General features: G+C 31.2%; 2 protein-coding genes across 4 annotated transcripts in view; one reads left to right on the top strand and one right to left on the bottom strand.

Annotated features, from left to right (window-relative positions):
- The window catches only part of LOC123006811 (aspartyl/asparaginyl beta-hydroxylase), a 28,323-nt gene that overhangs the window by 9,862 nt on the left and 3,408 nt on the right, over positions 1-15,053 (top strand). For all 3 annotated transcript variants that reach the window (XM_044401605.1, XM_044401604.1, XM_044401606.1), the window contains exons 2-3: positions 14,500-14,726; positions 14,825-15,019. In XM_044401605.1, coding sequence (XP_044257540.1) covers positions 14,675-14,726; positions 14,825-15,019 — 247 coding nt within the window. In that variant the 5' untranslated portion in view covers positions 14,500-14,674. The remainder of the gene's footprint in view (positions 1-14,499; positions 14,727-14,824; positions 15,020-15,053) is intronic.
- Positions 3,762-14,889, bottom strand: LOC123006813 (hairy/enhancer-of-split related with YRPW motif protein). Its single transcript, XM_044401609.1, has 4 exons — positions 14,804-14,889; positions 9,767-10,321; positions 7,024-7,241; positions 3,762-4,602 (listed from the first exon to the last, which is right to left on the bottom strand). Exons 2-4 carry the CDS (start codon positions 9,925-9,927, stop codon positions 4,037-4,039), a joined length of 945 nt encoding a protein of 314 aa, XP_044257544.1. The 5' UTR covers positions 9,928-10,321; positions 14,804-14,889; the 3' UTR covers positions 3,762-4,036.

The following is a 15,053-nucleotide window of genomic DNA, read 5'->3' as shown; positions in this document are numbered from 1 at the left end:
TTTTTGGATTGTTTTTAACGAATTTTGCATTTCTAGTTGAAAAAATATTTGAAAAAGACATAAATAAATTGTCATTTTCGATCCTGTTTAGTAAAGTCTTGTAAAAACACAAACAGAACTACATATTTTTAACCAATTTGGTGGTTTTTCGATTTTTTTTTTTTAAAAACTTGACGAAATAATCAAGTTTTTTTTCTCTTTCTTATTATGCTTTGCGTTCTTATTTGCGCTCTCTCTCTCTCTCTCTCTTATTATACATATTAGAACATGCACATAATAATATTTTAATTATTGCTAATTTGAATTAATACTTGAATTTGAATTAGTGAAAAATTGCTGACTTGAGCCGGGTTTGAACCCCGCTACACTACCACGCCGCCGACAGCTTCAATGTTTTAATTCTTTACCTTACACACAATTTTTCAAAAATTTATTTCTTGCATTTTTCGAACGTTCTTGTACATTTTTAAGTCATTTGAACCCCCAAGAGTGCAAATGGTTTAGTTATGCAGTTTTTAATTTTCGGCGATTTTCGCAATTTTTTTTTGGTACCGTTGGAAAGCAAATTTAATCCTAGGAATCGTTTTTATGTCTTTCTTCAATTATTAAAATATGTTTTAATAAAATTTTGATGACAAAATGAAACATGTCAGATGACGTTTATCAAAATAACAAAATGATAAGTGGTGTGTCAAGGTGATAAATGAGGCAAGGAGTTAACCAAATTTGCTTAAGTCCGGCCCTGTCCCACTTAGTCGAATTTTCGTAAATCTTATTAATTATGCAAATAATTTAGTTTGTTGATGGCTCTAATGATAATAGTGGGATAAATATTTGGCAAAGAATTTAAATTAAATAATTTATTTTAAACGTTCCGGATATAGAAAAGTGCTAAACTATGTAAATATTAACATGAAAGAAAGAAAAAATTCCGTTAAAATCAAGCTTTAATATTTCTAGAACAAGTCAAAAAATAGCAAATTTTGGTCTTTAAACAAACCAACTTTCTGCTATTAATAATGCAAACATAAACAGAAATCATTCAGCAGGTGTATGTATACCTGATAGCAAACATGCGGGTGCTAGAGGGGATATTATTTTTTCCCATTGAATCGAAATAGTTAAACACGAATAGTAAGCTTCGTCTTAGTCTAAATCCCTGTTTTGGGTTTTGGCCCGAATTGAGGGAGTTTAACTTCCCTTTTGTATGGTTCGTGATGTCGCAAGTGTGGTATAAAGTATGGAGAATGGCGTGCGCTACTTCCATACTACGTATGAGAGTCGGCTTCCCAACTATTTCCCACGTTCCGCCACCCTAACCGAGTCATGTCATTACAACCCCATACCCTACGCACTAAACGCAAACGAAACGCTATTTGCATTCGCTTTTTATCACCCATCGATTTGTTTGCACTGAGATATCCTTGCATTTTGGGATTTTCGAGTGGAAATCCGTGTCGGACTTAATTATAGCAAAATTCCGCAACTCGGGCTTTGTTAAGTGCAAGTGCCGGTATTAGCGCTTCCTCTTTGCCCCCTTCTAAAAGAACACGTGCAAGCAACCGTTGCCTATTTTAGGTGGAAAAGCATAATAAAAGTATTTTTTAAAAATGAAAATAATTGACGCTTTTGCTCTATTGTCATCTGAGATTTGCTTTCCGCGTGAAGAGTTCGCAATGTTTCCAAAACAGGTTTCTGATCCGCAAATAAGGGGCCAGTTCCGAAATTTAAATCCAGGGTTTGGTCCAGTTTTACTAGTTTGTAATGCGTTGCGAAACACACAAAGGTTCGCAAGGAAGGGTTGGACCGACATTTTATTATCTTTACGTCTATTCAACCCTTCTACTACTACGTCAATCACCTGGGTTTTCAAAAATTCACCTTTTTGCACCAATGAGTTTCAATGGAAAAAAAAATAAAAAAGCGCCACAAACAATAACCAAAACAGGGGCACTGCCCTTCAAATTCCATACAAAATGTCACATAATTTTCAAAAATCAAATTTTAGACGAATTAGAAAATTCAATTTTACTTAAATGAAATTTAAACAAATTATCCTATTTCTAATAAAAAAGCAAAATTTCACTAACTTTGTAGTTAGTTGACACTCTGTATGTTTTTATTTCCGTGTTAGTCATTCCTGATCAAAATTTAAATTAACCACTTGTTTCAATATACAGGGAAAAATTTTAAGTAAGATAAGATACCAGGAACATGGAAAAAATTCTGTCAAAAAATGTTGACATTTATTTTTTGATATTTAACATTTTTTTATGTCTATTTAGTGATACTGATGATCTCGTATACAGGTGCGCCAGAACTTGCGCCCCAAAAAAAATTTCATATAAGGTAAGATGCCAGGAACATGAAAAAAAATGTTAAAAATATTGTATCTATAAAAATTTCTAAGTTATGAGAGTTTAAAGTTTGCGCTTTGACTCTTTTTATTTCTGTTGGAAAAATAATTTTCCAAGTTTTTTTGTTACACTCTATTAGAAAAGGAAACAAAGAAAATTGTAGCTGAAAACTTTTCAATTTTATTTGTGGCTTTTATTGGCAAAATTTTTGTACCTTTATTAAATAATTGTAGAAAAACATACAGGTTCGCCAGAACTCGCGCCCCGGAGAAAATTTTCAAGTAAGGTAAGATACCAGGAACATGAAAAAAATGTTTAAAAAATTCTATCTGTCAAAAAAATTTGACATTTATTTTTTGACATTTGACATTTTTTATATCTATTTAATGATACTGATGATCTTGTATATGTTTTTTTACAATCATTTAGTAAAGGGGCAAAAATTTTGCCAATAAAAGCCACAAATAACATTGAACAGAGTTACAATTTAGGATACAGCTTCCTTGTTTCCTCTTTTAATAGCCTATAGCAAAAAAAACTTGGGAAATTATTTTTCCAACAGAAATAAATAGAGTCAAAGTGCAAAATTTAAACTCGCGTAACTTCGAAATTTTTATCGATAGAATTTTTTTCATATTCCTGGTATTTTACCGTTTTTTTCTCTGGGGTATAAGTCATTTAATGTTCTGCGTTCTCAAATTTATTAATAAAAAATAAAATACCTGTGTGGTAATACTGGTAATACATATTAATTAAGATAAAATATTTATAAAATAAATCGTAACTTTTTCCCATTTTTCCCCTTAAAACTTAACCAACGCAGGAACTCAAAGTGTAGCATAAATAAACTTAAAGACTTAAATTCCCAAATCAAAGTGCAAACTTTAAACCCTCATAATTTCGAAATTTTTATAGATTAAATTTTTTTAACATTTTTTCCATGTTCCTGGTATCTTACCTTATATGGCATTTTGCTCTGGGGCGCGAGTTCTGGCGCACCCTGTATACAAAATCATCAATATCATTAAATAGATATAAAAAAAATGTCAAATGCCACAAAATAAATATCAAAATTTTTTGACAGAAACATTTTTTTCATGTTCCTTACTTGAAATTTTTCTCTGGGGCGCGAGTTATGGCGCACCTGTATATTTTTTTACAATTATTTAGTAAAGGTATAAAAATTTTGCCAATAAAAGCCACAAAAGCCTCTTATAATAATAGCCTGTAGCAAAAAAACTTGGTAAGTTACTTTTCCAACAGAAATAAATAGATTTAAATTAAACTCTCATAACTTTGGAATTTTTTGTATTTAAAAAAAAATATATATTTCTGAAATTTTTAGGACGCAAAAAGGAGAGGTTGTCCGTTTGATTTTTCACTGATTTGAAACAGAAACAGGCGTTATAGAAAATGATTTATTGCTAAAATTAAATCACAACAAACTTCACATCTGACGTGAGATCATATACAATATACAAAAATATGCCTCGAGGGCTAAAGTCTATAAAAATATTTTTATTTGGGAATGTCTAGACTAAAAATAAATAAGACTCGAATAGGTACAAAATGACTAAAACCTCACTCCCGTGCAAAATAATTAGGGGAAGGTGGCCCAAATCGAGCAACTAATTAAAAATCATTATCACTTGAGGCACTGTAGACTGGCACTTGTTTAGTTAATAGGCAAGTTCGGTGCCCCACGGCCTGTAGGGCTTCATCCCTTGCGACGTGGGAATATTGCTTTGGTTGTAATTCTGATGGTGACTGGACGTGGGTATTGTGAAAGTGTTGGGGTACTGATGGGGGCTGTAGGCCAGCGCTGAGGACGTCGTCGTGGTCAGGGGTGTTAAGACAGTGGAGGCGGGGGCTAGTCTGTCGCTCGTGGGGGCCGGAGCGGAGGTCTGCGGCGCATCGAAGTGCCCCAACTCGTGCATGTTCTGGTGGGGCAAGGGCTGATGGTTGACGTGATTGGGCACCGGCGAGGGCGGAAGCGTGTTCAGTGGCGGGTACGGTTGGGTGGAGCTGTAGCCCCACGGCGCGGACGTCGTTTGTTTCGAGGCGAGTTCACGCTGGGCTGCACAGCATTGGAGGTGCGAAGTCAAACGCAACCGTAACGGATTTTGGACGTCGAGGCCTTCGATGCGTTCCAAATATCGGGCCACCTCTGCCACGCACTCCCGGAAGCCCATTCCGTGGTAGTCCATTGCGTATTTGTGGGGGTCGTACGCGAAGGCGTCCAAACCTGGAACAAAATACCAACTAGGCTTAGAAACCTGTTGCGAGTTTATTCCCACGGGTTGCACACAGCTGGCACACTGTTCCCACGCGGTCAACCCTTCATTCACCTGCTAGACCCACACTCATTTTTACGATTTTATCACATTACCGGTCACAGGGAAAATTAACCCGGTAGATGTGATTTTTATTATTGTTATTTATTTTTCTTAATTCATTATGAGAATGTTAATGTTAATCACGTTTTTCTCTACTCTTTAATTTTTATTTTTTTATCATTTTTAATAATCGAAATCAGGGGCGGTTTGGCAAATTTTTATATGGAATGCTAAGTTGAAATGAGGGCCCAATATACAATACAATAAAAATATGTATAACTACTTGTCACTTAATGTAGTAATTTTTTATTGAGATTGTGACGTCAGTTGAAATCATGATGGTTTAATAAACGAAAATAAAGTTTTTTGTTTCTGTGCACCAAATTTATACTTATATTTAGATTTTTATGTTATTTATGCCCACTAATAATAAAAAAAAAATAAAATTACATTAAATTAAGTAAAAACGCTATTTTATATCGGTTGATTAAAAAATGTGTGGCATAATTTTAATTACGAATACCCCTCTACAATTGAGAATAGTATTAGTATTTATTGACCCATCTCAAAAAATTGAAAAATTACAACTTTCCAAAAGTCGATGATTTTCTGGAAATATTTTTGTTACCGTTTATCCGATTATTAAATTTTGCATGGACAAAAAGACACTCTTTGATTTGGTGTAAACGGTCTTGTAGGTAATAATGGGTCCTCCCAGTTTTGGGATCATAACTTTTTTTCGGCTTATTAATTTCTGTTTTTGATACAGCCCAAACATTTTTTTTTTAGTTTCATATAGCCAAAATGTACCGTTTTCGAATTATTTGAGTTTAAACTAAATTCTACACCGCGCTGCAAAATCAGAATTTATAAATTTTGAGTGTACCTTGGAAAGAATCAATGCTCTCATATTTAATGTAAATTTCATTAAATCCAAAGGAACATTTGTTTATTTCTTGATGATTATAAAAACTGTAATTTTTCTATTCTTTTTTTTTCTTTTACTTGATGAGTTGGATTAATAAATGCTGTGCTATCTATGCTCATTTGTAGAGGAGTATTCGTAATTAAAATTATCACACAAATTTTTGAATCACTTGTATAAATCCGCGCGGAATTTTTCTTACATGCGTGTAAGACCTTATAAACAAAATTGAGCTAAAATAATTGAAATTATAGACATTATAGTTTTATTTGTTATGATAGCAATTTTTTAATTCCTTCAAACTAAAAAAAAAACGTAGTTCAGCACTTCATGGATTGTGGAAAGTTTATTTACAAATTTAGAATTATTGATATTATTTCGATGAGCTCTTGACCTACCATAATTGGGGGCCCGTAAAACTCGAGGGCCCGCCACTGGCCAGTCCGCCCCTGATCGAAATAATCGAATGATGGATTATTGTCCAGTGCGCATGCGTGTCATGACGAAATATGAAATTATGAATTAAAGTAATAACCAATAAATTTGAATAAATGAAATAAAAATATTGAAAAAAGAAATTAATGACCCATTGTAATGATAGTTATTAAACTTGTAATCTTTCTTGCTGTCAAATGTCACTAACAACTGATGAAGCACCAGTACATATAACAAAAAAATTTACTCGCAACTTCGATTATTCCCCACTTTTCCACCACGATTATTTCGTTAGTTTTTTTATTGGATCATTCGAAAAATGAATATTGAATTAGATAATGAAATATCTCGAACAAGGAGAGTGTTGGGAATGAAATGAATGTATCGAATTACGATTATCAATGATTTCTAAAATACAGGTTGCGCCAGAACTCGCGCCCCAGAGAAAAATGTAAGGTAAGAATGTTATGAGGGTTTAAATTTTGCTTTTTGACTCTATTTATTTCTGTTGGAAAAATAATTTTCCAAGTTTTTTTGCTATAGGCTATTAAAAAAAGAAACAAGGAAGCTATATCCTAAATTGTAACTCTGTTATTTATGGCTTTTATTGGCAAAACTTTTGTACTTTTACTAAATAATTGTAAAAAAACATATATATACAAGATCATCAGTATCATTATCATTTTTTCCGTGTTCCTAGTATCTTATGTTACTTGAAAATTTTCTCTGGGGCGCGAGTTCTGGCGAACCCTGTATAATCGAATTTTCGATTATTCGGACATAATCGAAATATTTGGATTATATCATTCATAATCGCCCAACACTAATTATTATTACTTTTTTGGGGTTGAGTGAACTAGCCTTTGGCTGGACTGGATTCTATTTATTTTATTTTTTTTATTTTTCTTTCTTTCAATTAGCGACGTGCCAAAATTTATCTTTACGCCACTTTTACTTTTTACCAACTTACCTTTTGCATGGATCATTTTGAGATGATCCACAGTCATTTGAAGAATTTCCGCTTTTTCCAGTTTAGCGGAACCTTGTTTTTCAAATGCACTGGGGACGAGCCGTTTCAGTTCCGACAAGGACATGTTTATACGATCACGACGTTTTTTTTCTATCACTCCTCTTCGTTTTTTCCGTGATAACATTTGGCAGCTGTCGGCGTCGCCAGGAGACGTACATCTGATAAGAAAAAATGACATTACACATTGAAAATTATTATTATTTTAAAAATAAAAATGCAAAAAAAATGACCACACAATCTTCTTTGATTCCTGAATTATAATTGGGCAACGAACGAATCACACTCAGATTTATTGAAGTGTTTCAACTTTTTTGTGTACTTAATTATCTTTCGCTTTTTACTGGTTGGCTCCACCCATTTTGCAAAACCACATCCAATAAAATTAAAATAATTCAAACTAAATAAAACAGTGAAACGTTTATTCAAGATTTGTAATTACTTATTTTTAGTTTAAAAAAAAAACTTTAAAATCGGTTTTTTCTACTTTTGTTTTTCTTTTAACTCATTGAATTTTCTAGTCTATGAAGGAGTGATTTAAGAAAACTGCAATGTTAATGTTTTGTTTTCAATTATTATTACTATTAAATACAGTCTAAATGTCACTAAAAGCTAATACGTACCCAGTTTCCAACTTTTAAAAATCCCAAAAAAAAAAAAAAAAAATTAAATTATTTGACAATTGTGGTAGAAATTTATTGAACACAAAATAAAATAAATTAAATTACACTAGTTTACACGATTTTTAGCTGAAAGTTATAATTTCTTATAGATTTTGAAGCACTGAGTTTAAAAAAAAAATTTAAAAAGCCCATCACTTCACAATTAAGAACATCAAATTAAAATTGAGTTATTTTGCTTTGTTTTTTATACTTTTTTGTATCAGTTTTCTTTATATAGTTCAACAGTAATCTCCTAACATATTTTCATCCCAAAAACCTTGTCCCAATCAATCGATCATGGTGTTTAAGTTTTTATAAAAGAAGTCCAAATGCGACTCAATCAGATATATTTTTTAAGACCCATTTTGACCCATCTGGTAATTCAGCAACAATTTGAATTTTAAATAAATTTTAAGTCGGAGGCATTTGTGCAGAAAGCATGTTAATGTTTAAAAAAAAAAGCCCACCATGTCACGATTAAGAACAACAAAATAAATTTGAGTTATTTTACTTTGTTTTTTATACTTTTTTGGATCAGTTTTCTTTATATAGTTCAACACTAATCTCCTATCCCTTCATCCCAAAAACCTTCCAGATTTTGCTGTTAAAGTCCAAATTCGACTCCATGAAACGTATTTTAAGACCCATTTAGACCCATATGGTAATAATTTTGTAACAATTTGAATTTTAAATAAATTTTGAGTCGGAGGCATTTGTGCAGAAAGCAGGAAAATTATCATTTGTAACAGAAAACTGCAATGTTAATGTTTTATTTTCACTTATAGTTAAATACAGTCTAAATGTTACTAACAGTTAATAACTAAAAGTTATATGTAATCAGTTTCGAATTTTTAAAAGACCTCAAAAAAATTAAAAAAATCAAATTATTTGACAATTGTGGTAGAAATTTGTTGAACACAAAATAAAATAAAGTATGTATGTGACTTAAACTACACTATAGTTTACACGATTTTTAGCTGATAGTTATAATTTCTTATAGATGCCCACCACGTCTCGAATTAAAATTGAGTCATTTTACTTTGTTTTTTATAATTTTGGATCAGTTTTCTTTATATAGTTCAATAGTAATCTCCTAACATATTTTCATCCCAAAAACCTTGTCATACTGTTTAAGTTTTTAGAAAAGAAGTCCAAATACTGGGTCTCGCATGGTAATAATTTTGCAATAATTCAGCACCAATTTGAATTTTAAATAAATTTAAGTCGGAGGCATTTGTGCAGGAAGCAGGAAAATTATCGTTCGTAACAAAAAACTGTGATAAAAAAATTAACTACTATTTTTGTTTAAAGGTAATAATAATAACACTAGTTTACACAATTTTATACCTTGGTTGAAAGTTATAATTTCTTATAGATTTTGGGGCACTGAGTTCAAAAAAAATATTTAAAAAAGTCCACCACATTACGTTTAAGAAATATGTAATATAATTAACAAAAATGCCAAACAACAAATTAAAAATGAGTTATTTTCTTTTTTTTTATACTTTTTTTGGATCATTTTTTTATATTAAACTTCTTACATATTTTCATCCCAAAAACTATTGTCTCGATTTTTGAAAAATAAAAATGCTTGTCCTGTTCGTCACTCAAACTGCCTAAGTTTTGAAAAGAATTCCAAATACGAGTCAGTATTTTGAGACCCATTTAGACTCATCTGGTGATAATTTTGTAATAATTCGGATACAAATTTTTTTTTAAATCGGAAACATTTGTGCAGAAAGCAGGAAAATCATCTTTCGTAACAAAAAACTGTGAAATTAACAATTATTTTTGTTTAATTAAAGCTAAATAAACATAAAAATAAAAATAAAGTTAATATTTGTAAACTAGTGTTATCAATCCAAAAAGTAAAAGGATAAATAATTTGGAATGAAAACTTTTGACACTTGTATTTTTTTAAATATTCATACAAAGTATACCGGGTGGATGTCTGAATTTGGTTGTTGGCAAAGTATACAGGTGGAGTGCAATAGGTTTGTAATTTTTGAATATTTTGGACTTACTGTTCCTTGGAGGACTCCTCGGAGAAGACATCGTCGCAGTCATCGCTCTCCGAGAGGGGCCTCTTGACCGGCCTGGCGACGGGCTGCCAGGAGGAGGCGTTGGGGTTGTTGGCGGAGTAGCCCCAATGCAGGGGCGTATTCTGTGATAATGAATGATCCATGGCTTCTTCGTAGCCACACACCACCTTTGACACTTGTAGCTAAGACAGTTACGGAAGCGGACGCGTGTCAGACGTCTGTCAAAGCATATTCGCGCGTGTACGACCCACCGTCAAATGTGTCTTGCCCTGTTGATCTGACGGCTGCCCTAGCGACGTTCGGACACGTTTTAGCCCCACTCCTATCCCCACCAAGACACCAGCTACACGCGACTCACTACCCTCTTGCTCACCACCGTCATGCACCCCATTCGCCCTCTTCGTCAATCAATGGGGGCTATCACAGACACTAATTTTAACTCATTTGAGAGTTTTCTACTTCCTCACACTTTTAATATATTCAGCTTGTCTTGGGATCAACAGGAAGTGATGAAACTATGCCCACCCACTTTTTTACCTGAAAGGGTGACTTTCATCTGATTCTCCCACAGCAGATGTAACTATTATTATTAAATATAATAAAGTACCGTAAGTTATTTGATACTTCTATAATACGCTCAAAAACGGTAACGGTGGTTGCATTGAAATTGAAAATTTCAGGAACTGAATTGATTGAAAGTAACAGTAGTTAAATATTTTTCCTACTTCCTGTTTGTATGTCGCAATAAAATTAGTGATTATCAAAACTAAAGCGAATCATTTTGACTCTGGGATATAAATGTGATTAACAATAAGGTGGGGTGGCCCTTTAAAGAGGGTAGAGTAGCACTAGTATATCGTGGGAAATGATGTTTTCTGGTCGTCACACCGCCGACACGCGACTGGCAAAAGTATATTGTGCATCGTGTTACCAAGGGAAACTAGAACACAATACAATTTGCAAAGAAAACATTATTAGTGTTCCTACAAGTGTATTTGATCAAAAACTAGACAAAATCGATTCCAAAGAAATCAGTCAAGTGGCCAAAGCTCGATAATAGTGATGTAATCAAATATCGCATTATCATTAGACAAAAATATTAATTATTGTGGGTTTCATCGCATTTTATATGATGTTTTATCAAAATTATACAAAAAAACGTTGTCGATATCGTGACAAAAATTGTAGGTTGTATTTTAATTAACGAAAATAATTGATAATCTTTATTGTCCACAAATAATCACACATAAATCCACTGATGTTTATTTTGTCGGCAGTTATAAAAGTCGTATTGGCATTAGACAGTTATCTCTGATAGATATCGATTTATCAAAATATGTAATTGAATATCACAATATCATTAATAATTAGATTATGGGTTTTGTAGAAGTCTGATCTATTAATAAATGCCATTAAAACCATATCATAATGGCGATAATAATTCATTGCTCTCGATAAAATCGAAGTATCGAATTATGGACAATGATAAGAATCACTGATAATGAGTATTTAATTTAATTTTAATCGATCTAAAGTTTTAAATTCTAAAATTTTGACTATAGCCATAATCGTTTAGATCCTGCTCAATGAAAATATTTTCAAGATGGCAGCACTTCCGGTCACACCGGAAATGGGTATCAACTTTGTTATTTTCAATAGAAAGTTATGTTTTTAATTGCGTTTTTGGATTAGTCAAGTAATTTTGAGAGAGAGTTTTTATCAGACTTCACTATACCTAAATTTAAACGTTTTTGAAATTTTTAAACTTTTTTGATATTTTTTAATTTGCATCTTCTTCTCCAAAAATCGATAACTCTATTTGAGTATATGAAAAAGAAAGGTTAGATATTTTCTTTCGCGTATTTAAAATTGGAAAAATAACTGAATTGAATTAGAATAAGAACTGAATTTTTTCAATTGGAAGGTCCCAATTTTTTCTAAATGAAAGAGAATTTAATTCTGCATTTGATGATTTTATTTTAACTTTTTTTACAAATTCATTACCATCCATTGTAGTTTTCGCATAGTTTGCCATGGAAATTCCTCACTGAAAAAACGCCAAATTTTTTTCACAATTGTGTTATTCTTTTCATAAATACAAATCAAATTTATTTAATTTAAATTTGAATAACTTTGATATTCTATTTTTTTTTCTTATTTCTATGACAACCTATGATGGCTAATGAGTAATGAAGCTACTTTTATAACTTGAAAACTATCAAACATAGGTATAGGGAATATCAATACAGATCGAAGCAGAAGTAAATTCTCCTCCATTTAGTGAAGAAAAAATTGGGGTGTTTCATAAAAAAAAATGGAGTTAAGGGTATTTGAAGTTTCCTAAAAATTTTGGCGGTTTGTTAATAATCTAACCTTTCTCTTTCGTATACCTACCCAAACACGGTTTCAACATAATAAAAAATGGTAGAGTTATTGATTTTTGAATGGGAAAATTCAAATCCAAAAAATTTTAAAAAGGTCTAGATATTTCGAAAACGGATAAACTTAGGTGTAGGGAAAGCTAATAAAAACTCTCTCAAAATCAATTGAGTAATCCAAAAACGCAATAAAAAACATACACTGAAAAAAGTGGCTGTAAATTTACTGGACAATTACAACTCAGGGCCAATAAATTTCACGAAAATTTACAAGATAATACCTGTATTTTATTTTTTGCAGTAACTGATATGAAAATTTACATTTTTTCTTAATATCACAAAACTAATGTAAAAATATTTAACGATTCACAACACAATTCTTGTAAAATCACACAATTATTTCAAATTTGGACTTTACAATGTAAACTTATTAGAACCTTTTGTAAAAACACAAGCGTTATGTAAATTCACATTACACACTTATACAAAATTTTTCAAAAAATTGTTTCTTGCTTTTTTACGTTTTTGTACTCTTCTAAGTCTCTTGAACCCTCAAGAGCGCTGCAAATGGTTCAATTTTGAAGTTTTTAATTTTTTTCAATTTTGCGCGATTTTCGGTGCCTGAAGCGATTTATTTATCGAAATTATTGCTGCAAATTTAATTTTTTATCGTATCAAAAAAGATAATTGTCCTACGTTAAATAATTATTGAGAAAATTGCTGTTAAAGTCAAAAATATCTAAAATATTTATTCAACTATAAGTTCTCGACGCCAATCGATTTCTCGGAACACTTTACATACAGGGTGTCTCAGCGAGTTGAAAAAGTGTATTAGTGATCTTTGAATGGTAAAATTAAAAAAAAATTAGGACATTGATAGATACTAATCTAGTCCATCGCCTAAAATTATTTTTGACTATACAGCGTGTCTCAAAAATAAATTAATAAATTTTTTGACAAAAACATGCACTTTTAAAAAAAATATTACACAAAAACTAAGACAGGTAGAAATATTTTTTTTTACACCGCAAAGAAGAAGGTAAAAGCTATAAGGTTGTTATTTTTTTAATGTATTGCATAAGCAAAGATAAAAAAATGAAGGCGTTTGTTAAAAGTTCAATAACTTAAAAAATTTAAATGAAACACCCTATTTATTGTTTTTGTATTTAAAATATATTTAACGTTATAAACATTAAAAAAATATTACTATTGTTTTAGTAGCCAAAAAGTGATCAGTTGCACAAGAGATGGAAAAAATATCATTTAATAATCACATTTGTGTTAAACTGAATCCATTATTCTTTATTTTTACAATAAAATAATTCGAATTTCAGTATTTATAACGACTATTACAGTCTATTGATATTGATAGGCATTGTTGTTACAAATAATATTGAATGTTAAATATCTTTTCATTTATCAATTCTAGACATTAAAAGTTAATTTTTTTAGATAGACAATTTATCAATCTATTAGATGCAAAAATAAAAATTAGGGCGTTCCATTTAATTTTTTTAAGTTACTTAACTTTTAACAAAGTTCTTAATTTATTCATCTTTACAAATGCAAAACACTAAAAAAATGCTACAGCTTTAAGTTCTGTACTTTCCTCTTTCCAGAAATAAGAAAAAATTTGTTTTAGCTGTCTTAGTTTTTGTGTAATAAATTTTTACAAAGGGCATGTTTTCGTCAAAAAAAAAGGTCTTATTTCTAAAACTAAGCGAAATTGACTAATAAAAGTTTAGCGTAAAAACATTGTTTTAAAAGGCTACATCCAAAAATGCAAAGAAACATACGGTGTTTCTTTTAAAAAAACACAAGTTTGTATTGTAACTTATTTTTGGGACATGCTGTATAGTTAAAAATAATTTTATATCAATGTCCTATACAATTTTTTTAATTTAACCATTAAAAGGTCACTAATGGATTTTTTCAACTCGCTGGGACATCCTGTATGTAAAACATTATAACGATTGAGTACATTTTTGCCGCAATTCACAAAATAAAAAAAATAAAAATTTGTGAATCTTCTGAAGTTATTACAACATTAGAAAAAATTGTACATATACTAAATTCGAATGTTTAATTTTGTTGTTTCTACAATATAATTTTAGTTTAAAAATTGTTTAAATCGTTTTACTGATGTAAAACGATATCAATATGCACTGTTATCAACAAGTATCAAACTAAATTAATATCGATTTATAAACGCGAATTTTTTTCTGGTTTCGATATTTAGATAATAATCAGTTATCCAGTCTGCTGATGACTTTCAGCTTTCAGCTTCTGCGTCTTGTCTCGCGCACCAATCCGTTAAGCAAAATTAACTTATTTTAGGTGTAATCGGAACTTGTCGTGGACTCCCGACGTCGTTTTTGGTTCTAAATAAAACTCCTCGTACGTTTCCTACCTCTTATCGCATGGTGAAAATACCCTTCCGAAATATTTTTCAATCAAAGAAGAGGTTTTATGGTGGTGTTGTCTAAATCTTAAACAATAACCCGACACCAAAATGTCGGGCGATGTTCAACCACGAAAACGCAAAGATAAAAAGAGAAAGAAAGGTAAGATATTTTTAGTTCGGCTATTCTAAATACGCTAAAAAGCTATTTTTGTATGTAAAGAATGACATGCTTTTTACTTATTAATTAATTTCCTGCAGAAGAAAATACCGAACATGTCCCCTTGCAACCACCATCACCTACTGGTGCACAAAATGAAGATCTTAATATTCACATACATAAAGAAGATGGAACAGGTGGTGGGATTTGTGCAAAAATAATCTTCTTTCTTCTATTCTCAGCTCTTGCGGTACTTATTGGCTTGATTATAACCGAACATCGCGGATTAACCGACTGTAAGTTAAAGTTGAAGCTTTCTTCTTCTAAATT

The sequence above is a fragment of the Tribolium madens genome, unplaced genomic scaffold, assembly GCF_015345945.1.
Source record: "Tribolium madens isolate multiple individuals breed KSU strain unplaced genomic scaffold, Tmad_KSU_1.1 Scaffold_2;HRSCAF=44;Tcas5.2_LGX, whole genome shotgun sequence".
Taxonomy (NCBI): domain Eukaryota; kingdom Metazoa; phylum Arthropoda; class Insecta; order Coleoptera; family Tenebrionidae; genus Tribolium; species Tribolium madens.
Note: the sequence above shows the minus strand (reverse complement) of the source record. Positions and strands in the feature narration are given on the sequence as shown.